This window comes from Pimephales promelas, chromosome 19 (assembly GCF_988280905.1).
Source record: "Pimephales promelas chromosome 19, fPimPro1.hap1.1, whole genome shotgun sequence".
NCBI classification, from domain to species: domain Eukaryota; kingdom Metazoa; phylum Chordata; class Actinopteri; order Cypriniformes; family Leuciscidae; genus Pimephales; species Pimephales promelas.
Window position 1 is genome coordinate 31,994,548 of NC_142787.1, and position 20,986 is coordinate 32,015,533.

At 36.5% G+C, this 20,986-nt stretch overlaps 3 protein-coding genes across 5 annotated transcripts; 1 reads left to right on the forward strand and 2 right to left on the reverse strand.

Annotated features, from left to right (window-relative positions):
* Nucleotides 1-1,007: 1,007 nt before the first annotated feature.
* Nucleotides 1,008-4,208, reverse strand: rbmx2 (RNA binding motif protein X-linked 2). The gene is made up of 6 exons (XM_039680316.2): nt 4,125-4,208; nt 3,450-3,565; nt 2,757-2,808; nt 2,523-2,652; nt 1,562-1,742; nt 1,008-1,447 (listed from the first exon to the last, which is right to left on the reverse strand). The coding sequence occupies exons 1-6, from the start codon at nt 4,127-4,129 to the stop codon at nt 1,089-1,091; spliced, it is 843 nt and encodes a 280-aa protein (XP_039536250.2). The 5' UTR covers nt 4,130-4,208; the 3' UTR covers nt 1,008-1,088.
* A 1,066-nt stretch (nt 4,209-5,274) lies between these two features.
* Nucleotides 5,275-6,602, reverse strand: LOC120484875 (glucose-dependent insulinotropic receptor). Its single transcript, XM_039680311.2, has one exon. It carries the CDS (start codon nt 6,486-6,488, stop codon nt 5,403-5,405), a length of 1,086 nt encoding a protein of 361 aa, XP_039536245.2. The 5' UTR covers nt 6,489-6,602; the 3' UTR covers nt 5,275-5,402.
* Nucleotides 6,603-11,632: 5,030 nt separating this feature from the next.
* slc25a14 (solute carrier family 25 member 14) lies at nt 11,633-19,032 on the forward strand. Of its 3 annotated transcripts, none has more exons than XM_039680315.2 (9): nt 11,633-11,804; nt 12,373-12,471; nt 13,126-13,264; nt 15,095-15,189; nt 16,052-16,137; nt 16,750-16,845; nt 16,915-17,039; nt 17,124-17,337; nt 18,675-19,032. In XM_039680315.2, the coding sequence occupies exons 2-9, from the start codon at nt 12,408-12,410 to the stop codon at nt 18,714-18,716; spliced, it is 861 nt and encodes a 286-aa protein (XP_039536249.1). In that variant the 5' UTR covers nt 11,633-11,804; nt 12,373-12,407; the 3' UTR covers nt 18,717-19,032. The 3 variants fall into 3 exon arrangements, with proteins under 3 accessions (XP_039536249.1, XP_088979775.1, XP_039536248.2); XM_089123649.1 differs by having other exon boundaries at nt 11,642-11,804; nt 12,376-12,471; XM_039680314.2 differs by lacking the exon at nt 11,633-11,804 and having other exon boundaries at nt 12,241-12,471.
* The last annotated feature ends 1,954 nt before the right edge of the window (nt 19,033-20,986 follow it).

The window sequence follows — 20,986 nt, forward strand, 5'->3', positions numbered from 1 at the left end:
AACTAAATGTCTTTTAATAGTTTTACAACTGAATCCATAATGATTGGTGTAGTTTGATTGCATCATCTTGATTTTAGAGTATTCAGTTGACACTGTTCATCAAGACATTTTTGGCTTTTGTACCATTTAAACTCAAATAAAGATTATTTATTTGTCAAACAAACGTGTTTGGGGTAATGCATTACAAGTAACTCGAGTTATGTAATCAGATTACTTTTTTAAAGTAACTAGTAAAGTAAAACCTAGTATCTGTATACATGGCGAATAAAGTTGAATTGAATTGACTCACGAGTTGAGTATTGGCACTAAATCTGCACAGATTTGTCTTACACGAACTTCCCCAGCAAACGTAATCGAGTGCCGAAGTTGCGACGTCACTCTGTAGGCCATAACGCGGAAGTGAGTTAGCCTTTTAGCATTACGGTACCCTCGCTCTAAAGCCTATGGGATTTTTGAATGCGTTTTTGCTAAATCGGCTGAAATAAGGTCTGTGGTGAACAAAGCCTCTAAATATTTTCACGTTTTGATCTATGGCACAGAACACAGTAATAACCTGCTTGTGTTTTTTTAAAACTTTATTGAGTCTGCTTGTGTTTTTAAAAAACTTTATTTAGGCTTCGAAATGTATACATTTTGGATTAACTTGTAAAGATTATCTTGATAGACAAAACGTGTAAGGGTCACAACTCTTTGTTAAACACAGATCTTATTTTTTTGCGATTTTCCAAATGTCTGCTTTTCGACTGAGGGAACCCATGCGCCGCTAGCTTCCGAGTTGTCCTACAAAGTGACGTCATCACTTCGATTGGACAGCGTTACCCGCAACAGTTCACGTAATTTTAATAAAGTAACTTAACAAAAATAAGGGAGTAATACACAATATTGTAACTACTTATAATAATATAATATTGTAATTACTTTTAAATGTGACTTTCCCCAAAACTGTAAATGAGTATTATTGTGTGATATCAGGTGGCCATTATACAGTTAATTACTCCAGACAGATGTTTAATAAAAAAAAAAAAGATTTATTTACATTTTCAAATTACACACACAAAAACACAAAATTAGTATAAATCAATCCCAGCTCAATCTCGGCTGTGTTCTCTTTCACGACTGTGATCTCTGTGTTTGGCAAACCCTCGGCGGTCTCGCTCCCTTCGGTCTCGCTCTCGTTCCTCATATCTCCCTCTTCCTCTGGCGTCTTCGTGTCTCATGCCCTCTCTGTTCCTCTCTCTGAATCTGTCCTCGTCCTCTCGGGGATCCGGTCCGGCTCTGTCCCTCCTGGTCCCGGCCTGTGTTTTCCCAGCGTACTTCTCGTACGCCGCGTCCTCCTTCTCCTTCTTCACTCGGACAGGGAAAGACGCTGACGTCTCACGTTTCTCTTCCTTCAGCCCCCTTTTCTTCTCTTTCTTTTCCTTCTTCTTTTTCTTCTTCTCCTTTTTATCTGAGGTTTGACAACATGAGCCAATCCGTTATTAAATTAATAAATACGTGAACTTGTTAAATATATATAAAAAAGCTATATTTCCTTCACTGAACCGAGTCCGCCTCTGCTCACCTTTTTTGGGCTTTTTCACAGGTACGGCATCCTCTTCCTCAGACTCGCTCTCTGAAGGCTGGGGCATGCTGGGAGCGCATCCCTCCTCTCGCAAACGTTTGGTGACATCATCGATGTCGTCTGTGTCCTTTGGTGGACGGTAGTTTGCGACATGGTCCACGCGTATGGTTCGACCCTTAATCTGTAGAGCAGAAAAACAATTCAAAAAGATCAAATTCATGACGTCAAAAATGTAAATATATATATATATGTGTGTATATAGGCCCTGATAACTAATGAAGAAAAACAAAATAATATCAAATTAAATATATAAACAATAATACATTTCAATTATATTATAAACTATATTAAATAAAATATAATAATTTAGCCTTTTTATAGCAATATGGTTTGTAAGGAAAAACTAAAAATATAAAATTAAATATATAAATATTAATTAAATAATACATTTAAATTATATTAAATGAAATTATTTTGCATTTTTATAACAAGATTGTTTGTTAAGGTTGCAAAATGTCATGTGCGACTCCCCAAAATGTAATATGCACGATATTGTAAAAAAACCAAAAACCTTTATTTCTAAAAATTAGATTTTTTACGATTTTTTTAAAAAGCGCGGATACTAATGATGTCACTGATCCACAACTAGGCTAGCATTTACCAATTGAAGAGTTCAGATGCAAAAGCCTCTAAATGCCATTTGAAATTTTCTTCTTTAATGATGATTTTTATCAAACTTGTATATTTAAGTTCAGTAATTTCACTTAAATAACAATTAATAGGTAATTATCATTGAAATCACTGAACTTAAATATACAAGCTTGATAAAAATGATCATTCTAGAAGAAAATTTCAAATGGCACTTAGAGGCTTTTGCATCTAAACTCTTCAATTCTATATATAAATAGTTTATATAAATCACAACAGATATATTCCAGTAGTAACTGGAACAGCCGTTCACCTTGATTCCATTAAAGTTATCGACGGCCAGAACGGTGCTCCGCTGGTCCTCATAGCACAGGAAGCAGAACCCTTTAGACTTGCCCGTCTTCTTATCTCGCACCAGGTTGATGTTGGCGATCTCTCCGTACCTGGCACACACACACACACACACACAGAGGAGGATTACACTTCACTAACAAGAGATAATACAGAAGCACTGCAGGATGGTGTGTGTGATGTGTTTACGACTTACTGAGAGAACACACAGATGATGTCTCCTTCCGTCAGATCATATGGAAATCCACCTGCAGATCACAACATATTTACCTCAAAGAAATGATCAGGAAATACAGGTCAAGTATTATGCAATTCTTGAAATGGTTCTCTTTAATCTGGCAAATGAATGCGAGTAATTAATATGAATTAAAGGTCCAATCAGAGTGTGATCAGAAGAACACGTTTGCTGAAACTGGTGAACGCTGCCACCATCTGGCACATCCTGAGAGCATTTCATTTAAATATACAACTTGTACTGTGAAACATTTAAATTATAAATATGCATAAAATTTTATTTAGAACATTTTTAGTTTTTGTGTTGCGTTAATGTTATTATACTCAATAAAGTAGTGTGCTGTTAGAAGTATTATTTATTTTAATATTTTTATGCATTTTATTCAAATGATTTATTTAGTACAACACTTTTTTTACACTGTCTTTCTTATTTTATTATTTTTTGTGATTTATTTAAATTACTTATTTATTTAGAATGATAGTTATTTATTTAATAGAATGATAGATCTAAATCAACGTATTATTATTATTTTATTATATATATATTAAACCTTTCCCTGGACCCGTCCTGGTCTAGGTACACACACCCAGCTCTGTTTCCGCACACTGTCAGTGTTATAATCTAATAGTCTAATATATCTAACTAGTCACTTACCGATGAAGACCCAGGCGCTGTCCTTATAGACCGAATGCCAGGACACACTGTCTTTGACACCCAGTTCAGCCTCTCTTTCATTCAGTTCATTGATGAGTTTCACTTTGGTGAGTGGACTGAACACAGATAATCAACATACATTTGCATTAGATCTTATTTAGTACAACTAAACATGCATTCTCTCTAATGATGTTTATTATTATGCTGTTGTGGTCTGTGCATGAAGATACCAGAATCACTAATAATTCTTCCATTAAGATGACATTTCACTACGAAACAATTAACTCCGGCTTTAATATCAACTGTATTCGAACATTTTATCCCAAATTTCCAATATGATGGTAATAATACAGTATCCTATAATTATATAATAACTGTCACGCTTTATGCAGAAAGAGTGGTGGTTTTATGTTTTCATTTTCTTGTTATATGTCCTATAAATTATTCAAAAAGAATAAATAAATCGAATTCGAAGTATAAAAGTAGTTTCATGTTTTACCAGATGAATATTTAGCTTTAGCTAATGCTACAAACACTGAGGCTAGGTGTTTAGCGCTCACCTTTAGCGACATTTCCTTTTCCATTACTGAGGGATCTAGTAACTGTATAGACTAATAAAAGCATATATCAACAAAAGTAAGGGAGATATTACATTTGTAAGCATACATTACTTACTTCATAGTGACGAGCCGGAGTCACTCCGGAAGGATTTAGTTCCACTAGCGTTGTGAACGTGGTGCTATTTTTTCCGGGTTGTTGAAAAGGATTGTGGGATATGTAGTTAACTGACTGTTAAACTCAGATTTCTCCGTTAATTGTGTGTTTGTAGCTGAAAGTGTATTTCTCATATTTTGTAACGAGTTTTAGCCAACAGCTGCAGAACCAATGAACACCATGAAGCGTACACTGATAGTTTTATTGGCAGAATAAAAAAAAGCGTAACACACGTTTACATAAGCTACATGTATAGCCTATAAAAAAATTAGTTCAAAAATAAATGGTCTACGATAAAATAAATGTAATGGTAACATTTAAATAAAAGTAGAAATAACATTGAAATAGCCTAAGTCAATCTCTCCTATAATTTTAGTCAAAAAATAATTCATTTATTACACTTATTCTAACAATAATGTCACTGTTTACACTTGACAATTTATGCACAGTTTTTGCACAGTTTTGAATTTGTCTTCCAAGTAGAGGTTGGCCTTTTTGAAACTTTTGATGCCAAAACCCCATTCTTGTGGAGGACGATATTTTTATGTAGCCCCATTATTCTAGCGGGGAAAAAAAAAATAATTGTGAAAAATAAATGTCACAACATGTTTTGGTCAATATTAAATGAACTCCTTGAATTTTGTCATTGTACTGAACTCAAAGCATAAGCATTGAAATATCATCTTCTTTAGCAAGTGTACACACTGCTACAAAGTACATAAACATTCGTATAATTTATATAATAATAGTTCATTGTACGTATTTTTACTTTTAACCAGACTTCCTTTCCCATACCTTTTTTCTATATCACCAAACAAAGTGCTATGGTTATATTTTCAATGTAATGTGTTCATTGCAAGCAGACATGTTAAGCAAATAAAGTCTGTTTTATTTCGACAAATACTCTGGTCTCCACATCCATTAACAAAGCCATTAACGACGAAGCAAGACCTTTTACAGTTTCCTATGACCAAAGGACTAAAAGGACATTCCCACTCTATCGGCAATCTATAGTTCAGGAATCGTGACCGACCATCCAACACTATCTCACGACCAATTCGTACGAATTCGACGCATGATTCGTACGATTTGTCTAAACCCACGTGATGGTTAGGTTTAGGGGCGGGGTAAGGGGTAGGTCATTCGTACGAATTCATACGAATTGGCCAATTCGTAAAACATGCACAATTTAGCAAATTCGTATGAGTGAGGTCGTGTTACGAATTAGCCACTTTTTAATCATTCGTCGAATTCGTACGACTTGGTCGTGAGATGGGGTTGGACCATCTTGTCCTGAAACGCCACAGACTGAGTGACAGTCGGATGCTCTGTGGGGTATCCGTCCGCCGTCTCGGAGTGTTTTACACAACACAACACGACTTTAACACGGACGAAGAGCGCGCAGATCTTGTTCCTCACCTCTCGCTGCCAGCAGGCGTACACCAGGGGATTTATGAGGGAGTTCGAGAGTCCCAGCAGCCACAGATGGTTCTCCAGAAAGTGATAAAGCTTACAGTTTGGACACGACACCTGCACAACACTGACCACAAAAAAGGGGCACCAGCAGAGAGTGAAGCAGCCGACCAGCATCGCCACAGTGCGCAGGGCTTTCACGTGACCCCAGTAGCGGCCGGATCGCTGGGCGCAGATGCGCTTCTGGTGGCCGCAGGCGATCTTTAGGATGTCCATGTAGAAATAGATGAAGACCGAGAGTAGTGGGAAGAAAAACAGGCAGAAGACCACGATGATGCTCCTAGGCTCGATGACGGAGAAGAACGTGCAGACCTTGTGGTAGTTTTTGCTCTGCATTGCTTTCAAAAAGCTGGGCAAAAACCCCACGAACGTTGAGACGAGCCAGACCAGAACCAGAGCCCCGGCGATCATCTTCTCGTTCATGAGCTGCGAATAGCGCAGGGGCAGCTTGATAGCGACGTAGCGGTCCAGTGAGATCAAGAACATGGTCAGGATGGAGGCCGCGGTGGGCGCGAGGACGAAGGTCATGCGCAACAAACAGATGCCCTTGTCCATGGAGGCCGTCTTTCCCCCCAGAGCATCCGTGGCGATGCCGGTGATGGCCAGGCCTACCAGGATGTCCGCAATGGAGAGGTTTAAAACAAAACACCAACTCTGGTAGCCCCTTTTGCGGATGAGCGAGATCAGGGCGATGGCGACGAGAAGGTTGGTAGAGATGATCAACACGGATCCGACACTGAGCATGTAGCCCATGGTCAACACTACGGTTTCTTTGATGCCAGGGGTTGTGTTGAGTTCAGGACTGGCTGATGTCCCCCTATAGTTCTCCTGAGACGCGTTGAAAGCGATCATTGTTGAATTAAATGGCTAAACATACCAAGATATCGATGCTTTTCAAGAGGAGGAAATGGAGATTTTTCTCTGCTCCCATTGGGAAAAGCCAAACGTTGTCCGACCCTTGTTCTGTCTGGCCGTCATCCAGGTCCCATAAGAGCATGCTTCCTTCTGAGCGGATAAATCCGTGAGCATTCGATTATGATGAAGCTGACCTTGCTGAAGTACAAAGACAAAGCTGATCTACTGATGAAGTCTTTATCCTTGGCTTTTCATTGAGGAGAAATCTCAGGATGCTGGTCGATTTCCAGATGTTTTTGCAAACGAAAAGCAGAACTCCAATAAATTAAACAGAAAACATATTCCGACTGAGGATTTCAAGTGAGTGTTGAGTTAGATGCCTCTCGGTCAGCACGAGGGATCAGTCTTACTCTGAACAAACAGAAAGGGGGAAGAGAAACTGATGAACATGGGTTTGGAGAGTGGGTGGACACTGTGATTAATCATGAGTGAACCAACTCTGAACAAACAGAGTCGCTCATGGGTGAGTAAACCTTTACCCTATCCAAACCATTTGACATTTTATCATTTTATCATTTTATCAAACCAATATGGATATACTTTGGGTTGCATTGATTCCACAATAATGCACTTCAACTTTCCTCTCGAAGTCATGTGAATGAGTCAAAGCCCTCGAGTACAATGGGCTTCGAATCACACAAAATCTGCACACAGGAAAGATCTGTTTATGACACTGCTGCACAATACAGCCTGACTCCCACCGGCCAACAATGTGGTGATGTTATTCATCCCTACTAGACTTTTCACTGCTATTGAACGTGGATTTAGGTCAGCAGTTGTTGCTCGGCCCACAGAAAGCTCTTGGATGCAGCGGTGTGTCTATCCCTCGCCGTTCGCCTTGAGGAGGACACACAACGTCTTGGGCTCTTTGAAAGGAATACTGAATATCCTTCAGGTCGTTCAGAGCTTCGGGAAGATGTCTTTAAAGCGGAGACTGCTTTCCATGATGTTGTGCTGTGCGTATTGCGTGGCGTCACTCTTTTGCCTGAACCCGGACAGAAACAACAGCGTCTCGAATGGTGCCCGGTGAGTTTAACATACATCTAATCTTCATTTTCAAGCAATTAAAGGGATAGTTTGTGCAAAATTAAGAAAGCTATGGACGCTTGTTTCCGCCACAGAATGAAAAATAACAAAGGTAATTGCGACTTTTTATCTCACAATTCAGACTTTTTTTTTCTCACAATTGCAAGTTTACATCTTGCAATTCTGACATTATATATCACAATTGCGAGATATAAAGTCAGAATTGTCCGATTTAAACTGTTCTGAGGGAGGAAAAAGTATTTTTTTTACCCTTAGAATTGGCCTGATAAGTCGCAATTGCGAGTTTATATCTCACAATTCTGAGAAAAGATGTCAGAATTTCAACATAAACTTGCAATTATGTGTTACAAAGTCAGAATTGTGAGATAAAAAACGCACTTCTGTCTTTATATCTCGCAATTCTGACTTTATATCTCGCAATTCTGACTTTATATCTCGCAATTCTGACTTTATATCTCACAATTCTGACTTTATATCTCGCAATTCTGACTTTATATCTCGCAATTCTGACTTTATATCTCACAATTCTGACTTTATATCTCACAATTCTGACTTTATATCTCACAATTCTGACTTTATATCTCGCACTTCTGTCTTTATATCTCGCAATTCTGACTTTATATCTCGCAATTCTGACTTTATATCTCGCAATTCTGACTTTATATCTCGCAATTCTGACTTTATATCTCGCAATTCTGACTTTATATCTCGCAATTCTGACTTTATATCTCACAATTCTGACTTTATATCTCGCAATTCTGACTTTATATCTCGCAATTCTGACTTTATATCTCGCAATTCTGACTTTATATCTCGCAATTCTGACTTTATATCTCGCAATTCTGACTTTATATCTCGCAATTCTGACTTTATATCTCACAATTCTGACTTTATATCTCGCAATTCTGACTTTATATCTCTCAATTCTGACTTTATATCTCTCAATTCTGACTTTATATCTCGCAATTCTGACTTTATATCTCGCACTTCTGTCTTTATATCTCGCAATTCTGACTTTATATCTCGCAATTCTGACTTTATATCTCACAATTCTGACTTTATATCACGCAATTCTGACTTTATATCTCGCAATTCTGACTTTATATCTCGCAATTCTGACTTTATATCTCGCAATTCTGACTTTATATCTCGCAATTCTGACTTTATATCTCGCAATTCTGACTTTATATCTCGCAATTCTGACTTTATATCTCGCAATTCTGACTTTATATCTCGCAATTCTGACTTTATATCTCGCAATTCTGACTTTATATCTCGCAATTCTGACTTTATATCTCGCAATTCTGACTTTATATCTCGCAATTCTGACTTTATATCTCGCAATTCTGACTTTATATCACGCAATTCTGACTTTATATCTCGCAATTCTGACTTTATATCTCGCAATTCTGACTTTATATCTCGCAATTCTGACTTTATATCTCGCAATTCTGACTTTATATCTCGCAATTCTGACTTTATATCTCGCAATTCTGACTTTATATCTCGCAATTCTGACTTTATATCACGCAATTCTGACTTTATATCACTCAATTCTGACTTTATATCTCACAATTCTGACTTTATATCTCGCAATTCTGACTTTATATCTCGCAATTCTGACTTTATATCTCACAATTCTGACTTTATATCTCGCAATTCTGACTTTATATCTCGCACTTCTGTCTTTATATCTCGCAATTCTGACTTTATATCTCGCAATTCTGACTTTATATCTCGCAATTCTGACTTTATATCGCAATTCTGACTTTATATCTCGCAATTCTGACTTTATATCTCGCAATTCTGACTTTATATCACGCAATTCAGACTTCATATCTCGCAATTCTGACTTTATATGTCACAATTCTGACTTTATATCTCGCAATTCTGACTTTATATCTCGCAATTCTGACTTTATATCTCACAATTCTGACTTTATATCTCACAATTCTGACTTTATATCGCAATTCTGACTTTATATCTCGCAATTCTGACTTTATATCTCGCAATTCTGACTATCTCACAATTCTGACTTTATATCTCGCAATTCTGACTTTATATCTCGCAATTCTGACTATCTCACAATTCTGACTTTATATCTCGCAATTCTGACTTTATATCTCACAATTCTGACTTTATATCTCACAATTCTAACTTTATATCTCACAATTCTAACTTTATATCTCTCAATTCTGACTTTATATCACGCAATTCTAACTTTATATCTCTCAATTCTGACTTTATATCACGCAATTCTGACTTTATATCTCTCAATTCTGACTTTATATCTCGCAATTCTGACTTTATATCTCGCAATTCTGACTTTATATCACGCAATTCTGATTTTATATCTCACAATTCTGACTTTATAACATGCAATTGTGACTTTATATATTGCAATTGTGAAATAAAATCGCGCAATTGTCGCAATTATTTAAAAAAAAAAAATTATTCAGTGGTGGAAACCAAGCTTCCATTGAAAACTGCTTGTGTCCAAACATTGAAAGAATTTTAGTGTATAGGCATTTTTCAAAATCAATCAATCAATCAATCAATCAAAACTTTATTACAGACTCAAAGTCCATTTTTTAAAAAAAAAGAAAGAGAAAAAAAAAAAAAAAAAAACACAATCCATACAATCAAAAGATCTTCTTTTGTGTTCAATACGTTTGTAGCGACTTGAGAGCGATCAGCCCATACGAAACCTTTAAGGAACCTTTAAGGGATAAGATTATTGACTACATTGAGTACAAATATAGGCCAAATAAACACTTTTCTGTCAGTATAGGTCAAGTATACTCAAGTGCAATTTAAAGTGTATTTCTGAGAAGTACATTACAAGTAGACTGAAAGTATACTTTCTTATTTTTAGTTTAAAGGAAGTATGCAAATAGCAATAAGGGAGCGTTGACCACATTTTTCTTTTTGAAATGGAGAATCATCCCTGGAGTGAATCATGTGCATGACTAAGTTCATCACTTCTGTGTGTGTGTTGCAGGAATCTGGTGTCAGTTGTTCAGCATCTGTACCAGCGTGTGATGAGGTTCCTGCGCACCACTCTCTGACATCACAACTCAAGGTCAAAGGTGAAACCACAGCTGGAGTCTACGGACACTTATCATGAGATCAGCATTACTGACATAAAACTGTGGACATTTGAGCGTGAGAAAGATATTTCCCAACATCATTAAAAGGCTCCTTTTGCGATGAGATTGTTTGTTCAAATCTATGATATATACAGAAGGATTAAAAAGCCATAAGAGAGTTTTAAAATGGATGGAAATTACACTTTATGCGATCTCTTTGCAGGTTGGGGTGTTCATTGTGAATGATGATGCTGGGAGCGTAGTCCTCTTAAAGATGGACACATTTAGTTTGCATTATAACATGCGATCTGTATAACCTTAGAGCAAATGGACAGACAATACAGAGAGAGTCAGAAGGTGATTCTTTGATTAAACAAAGAGACGTTAATGGAAAGAAACTGTTTACATACTAGTTATTGTGTGGTGTGATTGAGGAGTTCACAGTTTTCAAATGATAACATTTGCCAGGCTGCTTTTCACAATACATTTTTATTTTTGTATTTTTTTTTACATTCTATTTTATGGGGAAAAAACAGACCTTTTATTACCGTTGAGTGATAAAAAAAAATGTGTAAAGATGAAAATTAAATAAACTTGCTAAATAATCTTTACAATTTTTGATCTCTGAATTTTATTTTATTTTTGGTAATCTAATCTGTATATATCTGATATATCTTTCTTTTCTTTTTATTTTCTCTTTTTTGGAATTTCTATTGTAGTATTGTGAAGCATGTGATGTCTGATGTAATATGGACAAGCTGTACGTGCTATTTGTGGATTTAAAAAAAAAAAGCATTAAAAACCCCAATTTATTTATTTAGCGTCCCCCTGATGGAAAAAAGTAAAATAAATAAATAAATAAATAAAAAACATTGCTCCCCTTGACGGACAGGGTGACATTGAAATGTAGAAGGGGCGGAGTCCAGTGTCTTTCAAACTTCCGGGCGGGAACTTCCGGTTGCGGTGAGTTGTTCCTGCTAGAGAGACATGATTGTAAACTAAGAGCCGTAGGTGCGCTCCTGGAGTTTGACTGCGAAAAGTCCTACAATCCTACATGTGGTCGAGACGATGGAGTCAAAAATAAAATAACAAAGCTGACTGAACCACCAAGCCTCAGGTACGTGAGCTCGCGAAGCGATATTGAATGTCGCCATTACTCAGTTTTGTACTTAATAACGCAGGGAGTGTTTCTGCGTAACGTTACCTGGCTAAATAACAGTTACAAGCCGTTAGATGTGCGAACCAAAGCATTGCGGTCTTTCACACTACGCCAACGCCATAGAACCACTTTATTTATATTGGTGAGTTTGGTCGCGTTCTGTTTCTCTTTTTAATTGGCTATGATAACCTAAAAAGTTCAATGTTACACGGTTTGAGGAGAAAATAGGCGAGAGCCGTTGCTTGCTGTCACTCAACTTCCTTGGCGACGGAAGTAGGTGGAACTCCAGATCAGTCCTACCAATGAGGTTCGCAGATCAAATGACTGACAGACTCTACAACCAATAGAATTTCCGTAAATGTCCTATGGCGCTTGTAATGATTCTTTAATGCGGTTCGTCGTATTCCGGTGCACATTTGTCTGCATATGGGAAGACTGGCTGTGACACAGACGGATAGCGCTATGTTGTACAGTGTGAGATTAAAACAGCTGGTTTGCTCATATTTTGGGTTTCTGCTGTTTTTAGTAGGACTCCATCAAGCCGAGGGCGCCGCTACAGAAATGGCAAACCTGAACTGGAAGCCGTTCGTCTATGGAGGAATGGCCTCAATTGTCGCAGAATTCGGTGAGTCTGTGTTGTGCACCTGCTGTTTTTATCAGCTATAAAAGATCACTTCTTCATTTAAGTTTGCATAGGGTATTTGTATTTGTTTCATGTTCATATGAAAGTGATAGAATGCATATTCATATTTGAGAGAATATAGATAGATATGTTATTATTTTTTGTTTACGTGTCTAATAGCTGATATAAAGAAACGAGTTTCTTTCTACATTTTGACACGAACACGTAAATAATAATTAGTTTAGGCTAACCCTTTCCACAATAAAAGATGCATTAGAATTTTTTTTTTATTATTATCATTACTATAGTTGTTATATTAGTATAACATTATAATTGTGAATCTGTCACATAATTATTATTATTAGTATTCATTACTTCTATTAGTTTCTGTTCTTAATATACTATAATAACTAATCAAAGTAATTACCTTTAAAATCGCAATTGCCGTGTTTGTATGTTGTAGGGATTAAATAATGAGTTTTGATTGTTCGTGGAAGAACGATGTTCAAAAACAATTGCAGAACATGAAAAACAACATTCCAAACCACACAAAGAGAATGAACTGTTTGAAATAGGGTGGTACTATAGATAAAGTACTACTATACAAATAAAATATGACTTCTAGAATGAAATGTAACCCATAGTTGAACCTTGCAGGCACGTTTCCTATTGATCTCACCAAAACGCGGCTCCAGGTTCAAGGGCAGACGCACTGCATGGAGGTCCGATATCGAGGGATGTTCCACGCTTTATTCAGGATCGGAAGGGAAGAAGGCGTCCGGGCGTTGTATTCGGGGTGAGTTTGAATCATTTAAATAGACTTTAGCATCAGTGTTATAGTGTTTTACTGTGTAATTTCTGAAGATCAGAGTTGTGTTCCCTTATAAAGGTTTATATGTAACCCGTTCAGTGGGTTTTAAATACAGCTGATAGCAGTAATAAACTCTAAATATAGATGATATTTAATTCACGACTCACGAGGTCTGTAGCGGAGCTGAGTCGAGTGAAACTGGCCCTCTTCTTTGGCATGCACAGACTGCAGTCGTTCCAGTACACTTGGTCATTTTATCTGTGGGTCACAGAGAGCATCTTGTTTTTTAAACCATCATCATCTCGTATTAATCTGCCATTTCTTTTCCTGGCCTGGAGCTTATGGTTAGGATATTACACTGTTATTAACCCTTAATGACCTGCCACAGAACAATTCCACCAGAGTATATCTTTCTATTTTTTACATGCTGTGCTGTCATTCCTTTGAGCATTTTCATACGCCATACATCAAAATAATAATAATAATAATAATAATTCGTTACATTTATATAGCGCTTTTCTGGACACTCAAAGCGCTTCCCTTATAATCCTTACTCTCCCAATTTGAAGGCAATGTTTGTTAGAAATCAATAGTAACTAGATAAATATCAAATAAACAAAAATATATTTGTATTTTATTCAATACAAAAAATGGATAAATGTCAACCTCAAACATGTCAATGTGAAAAATGTGCATAAAACAGTTTAAAACTGTACAGAATTGATTTGAGCCTATTTATGTTGGCCTGCTGAATGTTAAATTGATCCAATCATTGTTCAATAGAAATTGTTTGATGATTGATGCAGCAATAAACTAGTTAGTATGACTTAGTGCTGCGTGCATTTTGAACTTTGCTAATTTAAAACACGATCAAAATACTTACGACCAAACTTTAAATAAGAGAGCAAGTGACAAATATCAGTATCTGAATCTGCCAATAATTGTTTGTTAAAATTGGTATCGGGCCAAAAAAGTCCGTCCGGTGCGTCTGCATCCCTAATGAAGATCATGTTAGTTATTTTTCAGGACTGAATCTGCTGTTTAAGGCCATTGAATGAAATGCTGCTTGATTGTGGATGTTTGCGACGCGTTCTTCCAAAAATGTTTCATGCCTTTTAACCCGTGTTACCTCTGCAAACAACTACAGACAATTTGTATTCCCGGATTTTCTTTACACTATATGATATATTTAGTCATTTTCACTTGAATTATCAGTAACTTAATTTGATGTTTTAGTATATTGAAAGTTCATGTTTTCAGATCAATACATATTCAATATCTGCTCTTATCTTTCTTATTGACTAGTGTTGGTTAAAGTAAAAAATAAATGTGTTTCATCGAAAAAATCATTCTTCATTCTAAAAATCAAGTTGTTTTGTACTGTTACTTTCACTGGAGGAATATTTTACTCAAGTACTTGATTTGTGTACTTCGTCCACCACGTATCGCAATATTTTGTGCAATTTTGCATTGATTTCAGAGTAAACCCAATCTACTTCTAAATGTTCCTGGGGTACTTGGGAAAATTGTGTCTTTTGTTGAACCAATTTGCACAAATGTTTGCATATGTGCTTTGCATGATTTTGTTTTAGTCTTCTAAACATATGAGAAAGCGTTTCGACAAACTTTTGATAATGTGCACACGTTAATGTTTTCTTCATTCTGTTCTGTATTTTGATTACTCTACTAAAACAGCAATGGTCAGTTTGGCATTGGATGGTCTTTAGTCTGTCATTTAAACTAATCTATTTCCATATAACCTCAGAATGGAAAGAAAGCAATGACCTTGAAGTTGTGTGTGTTTTTTATTCCTAGAATTTCACCAGCGCTCCTCCGACAAGCTTCCTACGGCACAATCAAGATCGGGACATACAACACACTGAAGAAACTGTTCGTCAGCCATCCTGAAGGTGGGTTTAGGAGGAATACTTTGATCATACTCTTCATTTCATAAAACATCTTTTCTTCTCAGTGCAACATTTCTGTAGTTTGAGAACAGAATGGAAACGTTTCGACTTATTCTCGAAAAGTTTGACTTTATTCTCAGTGCTAGAAAAAAATATAAATTTTTTTTTTACATTGTGGTTCAGGGCTTTCGAAGGATATAGATAACAGGGTTTTAAGGAACACGTATTTTTAAAAAAAATTTATTTATTTATTTATTTATTTTTTGAGTTTTTATTTTATTTTTCATTTTTTTATGTAGCATTTAGCGAAAATGTTCCACCATTTACGGGGCTCAACCAATAGCGTTGTTGAAAACAAGGTGTAACCACCATCACTAATGTGCGGTCCAAACAAAAGCTAGGCAGACAGGTCTCTAGCATTACCTTATCTGGTGCTGGCGCCAGCGGATGTCCATCCTGTGACAAACACTCAAAGAAGGCTCACAGCTTGGCCTTTCTATTGTATTAAACATGCTCTTCTGATTGCTTATACTGCATGGTTTACCTGATGCCAGTTTGTGTCAAATGCTTATTCTTCTTTCGTTCTTCTGTCAAAATGAACGGCCGTTGGTCACATTGATCAAGGAATTACTGTAATTATTTATCTAAATTTGATCCACACTTAAATTTTGTTCTTCTCATTAGTGCCTTGCTCTATAAAGACTAAGATCTCAAAATACTGAAACTAGGCTTTACAAAAATAAGGCTTTAAATGAGTTTATCTGTGGTTGGTTATTGCACGTCTTGTTGAGTATCGATTTGAATCATTAAACTGATTTTTTAAAGAACTTTCTGAATCTAACGGGGGCTCCTGTGTGTTTTTCAGATGAAACTATGGTGATTAATGTGTTCTGTGGGGTGGTGTCTGGTGTTCTGTCCTCCTCTTTGGCAAATCCAACTGATGTGCTGAAGGTTTGTAAAATCGACAGATTTTAGGATAAAAATGCAGAATAATTTTAACACATCTGCATATAATTTTTTCTGTTATAGAATTATTATTATAGACTGTTATACTGTAATTATAGAATTAGTTTTTTTTCTGTTATAGAATTATCCTGAGAGAATAAATATTATAAATGTAAAAAAACCATAAATAAATAAATATAGAAAATTTAATTGACACATGATATTTGTTTGATTGTTTTATCTCGCAATTGCGACTTTATTTCTCACAATTCGGGGTACTTTCCTGTTATCCGGACCCCACGATGGCCTACCCCTAACCCCGCCCTAAACCTAACGTCACTGGGGTTAAGACCAATCAGGGATGACTAGTTCCGAAATGGTATATGGTGGGGTCCGGATAACAGGATAGTACCCAATTCTGACTTCATATCTCGCAGTTGTGAGATTAAAAAGTCCCTTTTTTTTCATTCAGTGGTGGAAACAAGCTTCCATACTTTTGCGATAATGTACATTTGTGATATTTTACATTTCGATATATTGTGTAAACCTAAATTAGTTTTAGCAGCACAGACACTGAGCTGGTTTTATCTGATGTCTTATTTCCCTCGGCTTGTTCAGATTCGCATGCAGGCTCAAGGCAGCCTGTTACAGGGCAGCATGATGTCTAACTTCATCAACATTTACCAGACCGAGGGCACGCGAGGCCTGTGGAGGGTGAGTCGCTGTTTGAGTCTCTCCTTAGGGATTGTGCTTTTGCTACAGTGACGTCCTTCTTGTTTTCAGGGTGTCATTCCCACTGCCCAGAGGGCGGCCATCGTGGTGGGTGTGGAGCTGCCGGTCTATGACATCACCAAGAAGCATTTGATTCTCTCAGGCCTGATGGGAGACACCGTGTTAACTCATTTCATGTGAGCATTTCTAGCAGTTCATGTAAAATTTGATTGATGAAAGCATTGGCTTCATGAGTCACGTTTTTGCGTCTGTTTGTTTAGCTCTAGTTTTGCGTGTGGTCTGGCGGGAGCGCTGGCGTCCAACCCGGTGGACGTGGTGAGGACGCGTATGATGAATCAGCGTGTGCTCGCCGGGAATCACATGTACAAGGGCACCCTGGACGGACTCATGCAGACCTGGAGAAATGAAGGCTTTTTTGCCCTCTATAAAGGCTTCTGGCCCAACTGGCTGCGTCTCGGGCCCTGGAACATCATTGTATCCTTTATAAAAAAATAGGAAAATAGGAAAAATATCAAAACTCTTTGGTCATTTTTTTTTTGTTGAGAAATGCTAATGGTCTTGTCCACTTCAATGATGTATGCTAAGCTATGCTAAAAGTGGTACCGGAACCAGCCAGAACCGGAGATCTGCTGAATGGATTCAACAGTTTAACTCGGGGGAGTTGGAAAATGAGCCTATTTCCAAAAAAAACAAAAAACTTAAAAAGTTACCTGGTTGCCTTAAAATTGAGTTAATTGAAATAAGAGAAATTTAAGATTGGTTTAATCAACAGAAACTCAAAATATTATGTTATCTGAACCACATAAATTGTCCAGTTGATTTGACAAAAGAAAAAGAAAAAAATATTTTAAGGATAAATCATGAAAATATTTCTGACGTCCTGGGCTAAAACGCACGAGTAGGTTACTTTACTTCTTGTACAAGTGCGGACACGAGTTCGTGATTTCACAAATCCGCATGACAGCTTTCACATTCCAGTTTTTCATGTGAGCCTTGCTCTGCTTCAAACTACACTTCAACCACTAGAGGTCAGTACACTGCAACATGAGATCGATGGATATACAACACACACACACTTTTTTTTTTTTTTTTTTTTTTACACACACACAAACACACACACACACACACTGGACACTTAAGCCAGAAAATATGTATACCTTTTAATATATTTTCATGAACATATTACAATATTATGAAGTAGCATTTATTTTAAGTAATTATACATTTATATTCACATAATATATTATACATTTGTATACACACATTTCAATCAAAACATTTCAAATAAATTTGGTTAAAGGTGCCCTAGAGAGTAATATTTTAATTTTGTCTCTTAATATTTTCAAAATATTGGCTTCAATATTTTCTGTGTATTGTAATGCATTTTGAAGTAGACTTGAAGGATAATAAGTTTGTCGATTTTCAGCCAAAACACATTGCCATACGGAAAGCAGTCAGTAATGAAATGATACATTATGAAAACTTGCAATGCCGTTCAAAGCGAGTCTGACAGTGATTCATTAACCAGAATTAGTCAAAATACTTGTTCAGAATAGACCACTTTTTGAATTATTATTATTATTGATTAAAACAAACGGCTCATGATAGTCATTCTTTTAAGAATCCGATTTGATTTTGATTTGGTAAAAAGATCTGGTTCATATGAGTCATCTGTGTTCGATTCAGACCACTGCTAAAAAAGTAGTGCACAAACACTGAACTCTACTTCAGCAAAACACTGAATATTGTGACGTGAGATTTGATATCTATCTATTCTTGTATATTCCTGTGATCCTTGACTTACATTTCAGTTCTTCCTCACCTTTGAGCAGCTGAAGAAGTTTCCATTGTAGCTGAGTGTGTGTGTGTGTGTGTGTGTGTGTGTTGGTCCTTCAACATTCATCACCCCTTCTCCATCAGACACACCTATACGTGTGTTTATTTAAGAACTTGTTTTATTGTCATCTCATCATTTGTGTTGCACATACTTGACACTCGTTTTTGCACTCGTTCATGCTTTATGTTTGGCTCGTGGCAGCTCTCTGTCCGTCAGCGCATGTTCTCGTGATGTTTCAGAAGATTATGCTCAACACGTCCACCGGACGTAGAGCAGTAGTTAGTGTTTTACTGAATAGAAGTCGATTTCTATTTTTTTCTAGAATATTTGAGGTCAGCACACTCCAAATGAGACATTAAACTGCTTCAATGACAAATCTTTTTGCTTTATCTGTAGACGGCAGATATGATTGGAAATCTCCATGCAAACTTGAATACAGGTCAAATGAAAACCAAAGGAACTAGTAAGATGGTCACGTGACCTCGCATCGTTGATCTTTGAAATCATAAAACTCCAGCAAATTTGAGTGCATCTTTAATCGTTCACGAGTCCGTTCTTGCTCAGTTTGTCACGTCTAAGTCAACATGGCTTGTTTTGGCCCGATGTGTGCAGAAAGCTTGTTTATTTAGATGTCTGAGACTTCTGAGCTTCTCAATGACAACCGCTGGAGTTTATGCTTGAACACGCACAGAATTTAATATCACTTTTTTTTTTGCAACTCTCTTTAGTGCCACGTGTGTGTGTGTGTGTGTGTGTGTGTGTGTGTGTGTGTGTGTGTGTGTTCTGAGAAGCACATGCAAAATATTAAACATTTTTTGGCAACTGTCAAAAGTGTGAAAACTGCTACTGTACGATTGAACAAAATTGAAATATTAGCATTTCCAGTTTTTTTTTTATTATTATTTTAGGTCAGATTTTGTGGAAAAGGGTCGGTGGCATTTTTGTTGCTTCTTGCCTCCTTTGCCAAATTGTCCATGTTTTGAAGCAGAACTGCACTGCTGTTTCGGAGTTTTTAAGTGACATTATTATTATTATTATTGGGAAAGTACTGTTACATATTTTTCATTGTATGTCAATATATTTCAAGCCTTACCACTTCCTGCTTTTGTGTTTCTGCCTTTGCCTGATCGTTTTATGGTGTGCTAGTCCAACTTCTGCTATATTCAATGTGCTCTGTTGTTCATCACCTTTAACATGTTCAGAAGCAACTCAAACTACTAATCAAACATTATTGCTTAAGTTATACATACAGGCAAACTGTTCTTTAAGGGATGAGTTGAAACGGCTTAATGTGTGTAATGCCGTGTTATTCAGGGGTTTCCTCTGATATACTTGCTTCTCAGATTTGGCTTCTGCTCATCACAGCATGTGCATGAAATATTCCTCTCTGGAGGACTTTTGAAAATGCTTAGAACCACATTAACGAATGTGCCAGTGTTTTTATTTCAATTTAGGTTATTTGCAGGTTTTCAAAATATTTGCTTTTTATTTTGCAGATATTTGCTGTTTTATCGAATGAAATGATTTTACAATTTACTCCAATTTAAAATGTTCATTTGATAAATGAGCTTATGAAAAAGTGCAGAATTAACTGTCCACACACATAATATTTACTATATGTGTGTGTGTTTTGAAAGTGGGTATAAAAGCAAATGAAATCCCCAATGCTGCTTTTTTTTTTTCTTTCTTTTTTTTCTCTCAAAAATTAAAAAGCATCCAATATTCATTGCTGGTATACTGTATGCTTGCAGTTGACAATTTCTTTGTGATCCACTCTTTAGTTAAATGTCTTTTGTCAACACAAACTCATTATTTATTATGATCTGTTGCTTGAATAATAGACAATGATTGTATTAAAAATGTCCGTTTTTTTGTGGCTGGTTTGATTTATTTTGCTTTGTCTGATGTAACTGTGCACCCTGATAATAAACGCAATTTTCACTGAAAGTTTGTTGTTTATTCGTCCCATTTAGTCAGGCATAGGATTAAACAAAACTAAGGAACAACACCATACAGTTCTATGTTGTGTTGGAAACGTGTATATATATATATATATAATATATATATATATATGCTAGATTTTTCTGGGCTCGGCGGCGCGTCTGCGAGCGTCAGAATACAGAGAATAAAAAGAAGTTTTGCTTAATTTAAAAATGTTTAAAATTTTCTAAAGACAAGGAAGGAAGATAGGAGAAAAGATGAGAGAAAATGAGCAAGAAATGAATCCATCAATTACAGTATACAAATTAAGACATTGCAAACTGAAGTTGTTCTAATTATTAAAAT

Coding starts and splice junctions, on each gene's coding strand:
- LOC120484875 (XM_039680311.2), bottom strand. CDS start 6,488: ATGATCGCTTTCAACGCGTCTCAGGAGAACTATAGGGGGACATCAGCC.
- slc25a14 (XM_039680314.2), top strand. CDS start 12,273: ATGGGAAGACTGGCTGTGACACAGACGGATAGCGCTATGTTGTACAGT. Junction 13,265..15,094: donor GTCCGGGCGTTGTATTCGGG/GTGAGTTTGAAT, acceptor TTTTATTCCTAG/AATTTCACCAGCGCTCCTCC. Junction 16,138..16,749: donor ATCCAACTGATGTGCTGAAG/GTTTGTAAAATC, acceptor CGGCTTGTTCAG/ATTCGCATGCAGGCTCAAGG.
- rbmx2 (XM_039680316.2), bottom strand. Junction 2,653..2,756: donor ATCATCTGTGTGTTCTCTCA/GTAAGTCGTAAA, acceptor TGTGTGTGCCAG/GTACGGAGAGATCGCCAACA. Junction 1,448..1,561: donor TGTGAAAAAGCCCAAAAAAG/GTGAGCAGAGGC, acceptor GTCAAACCTCAG/ATAAAAAGGAGAAGAAGAAA.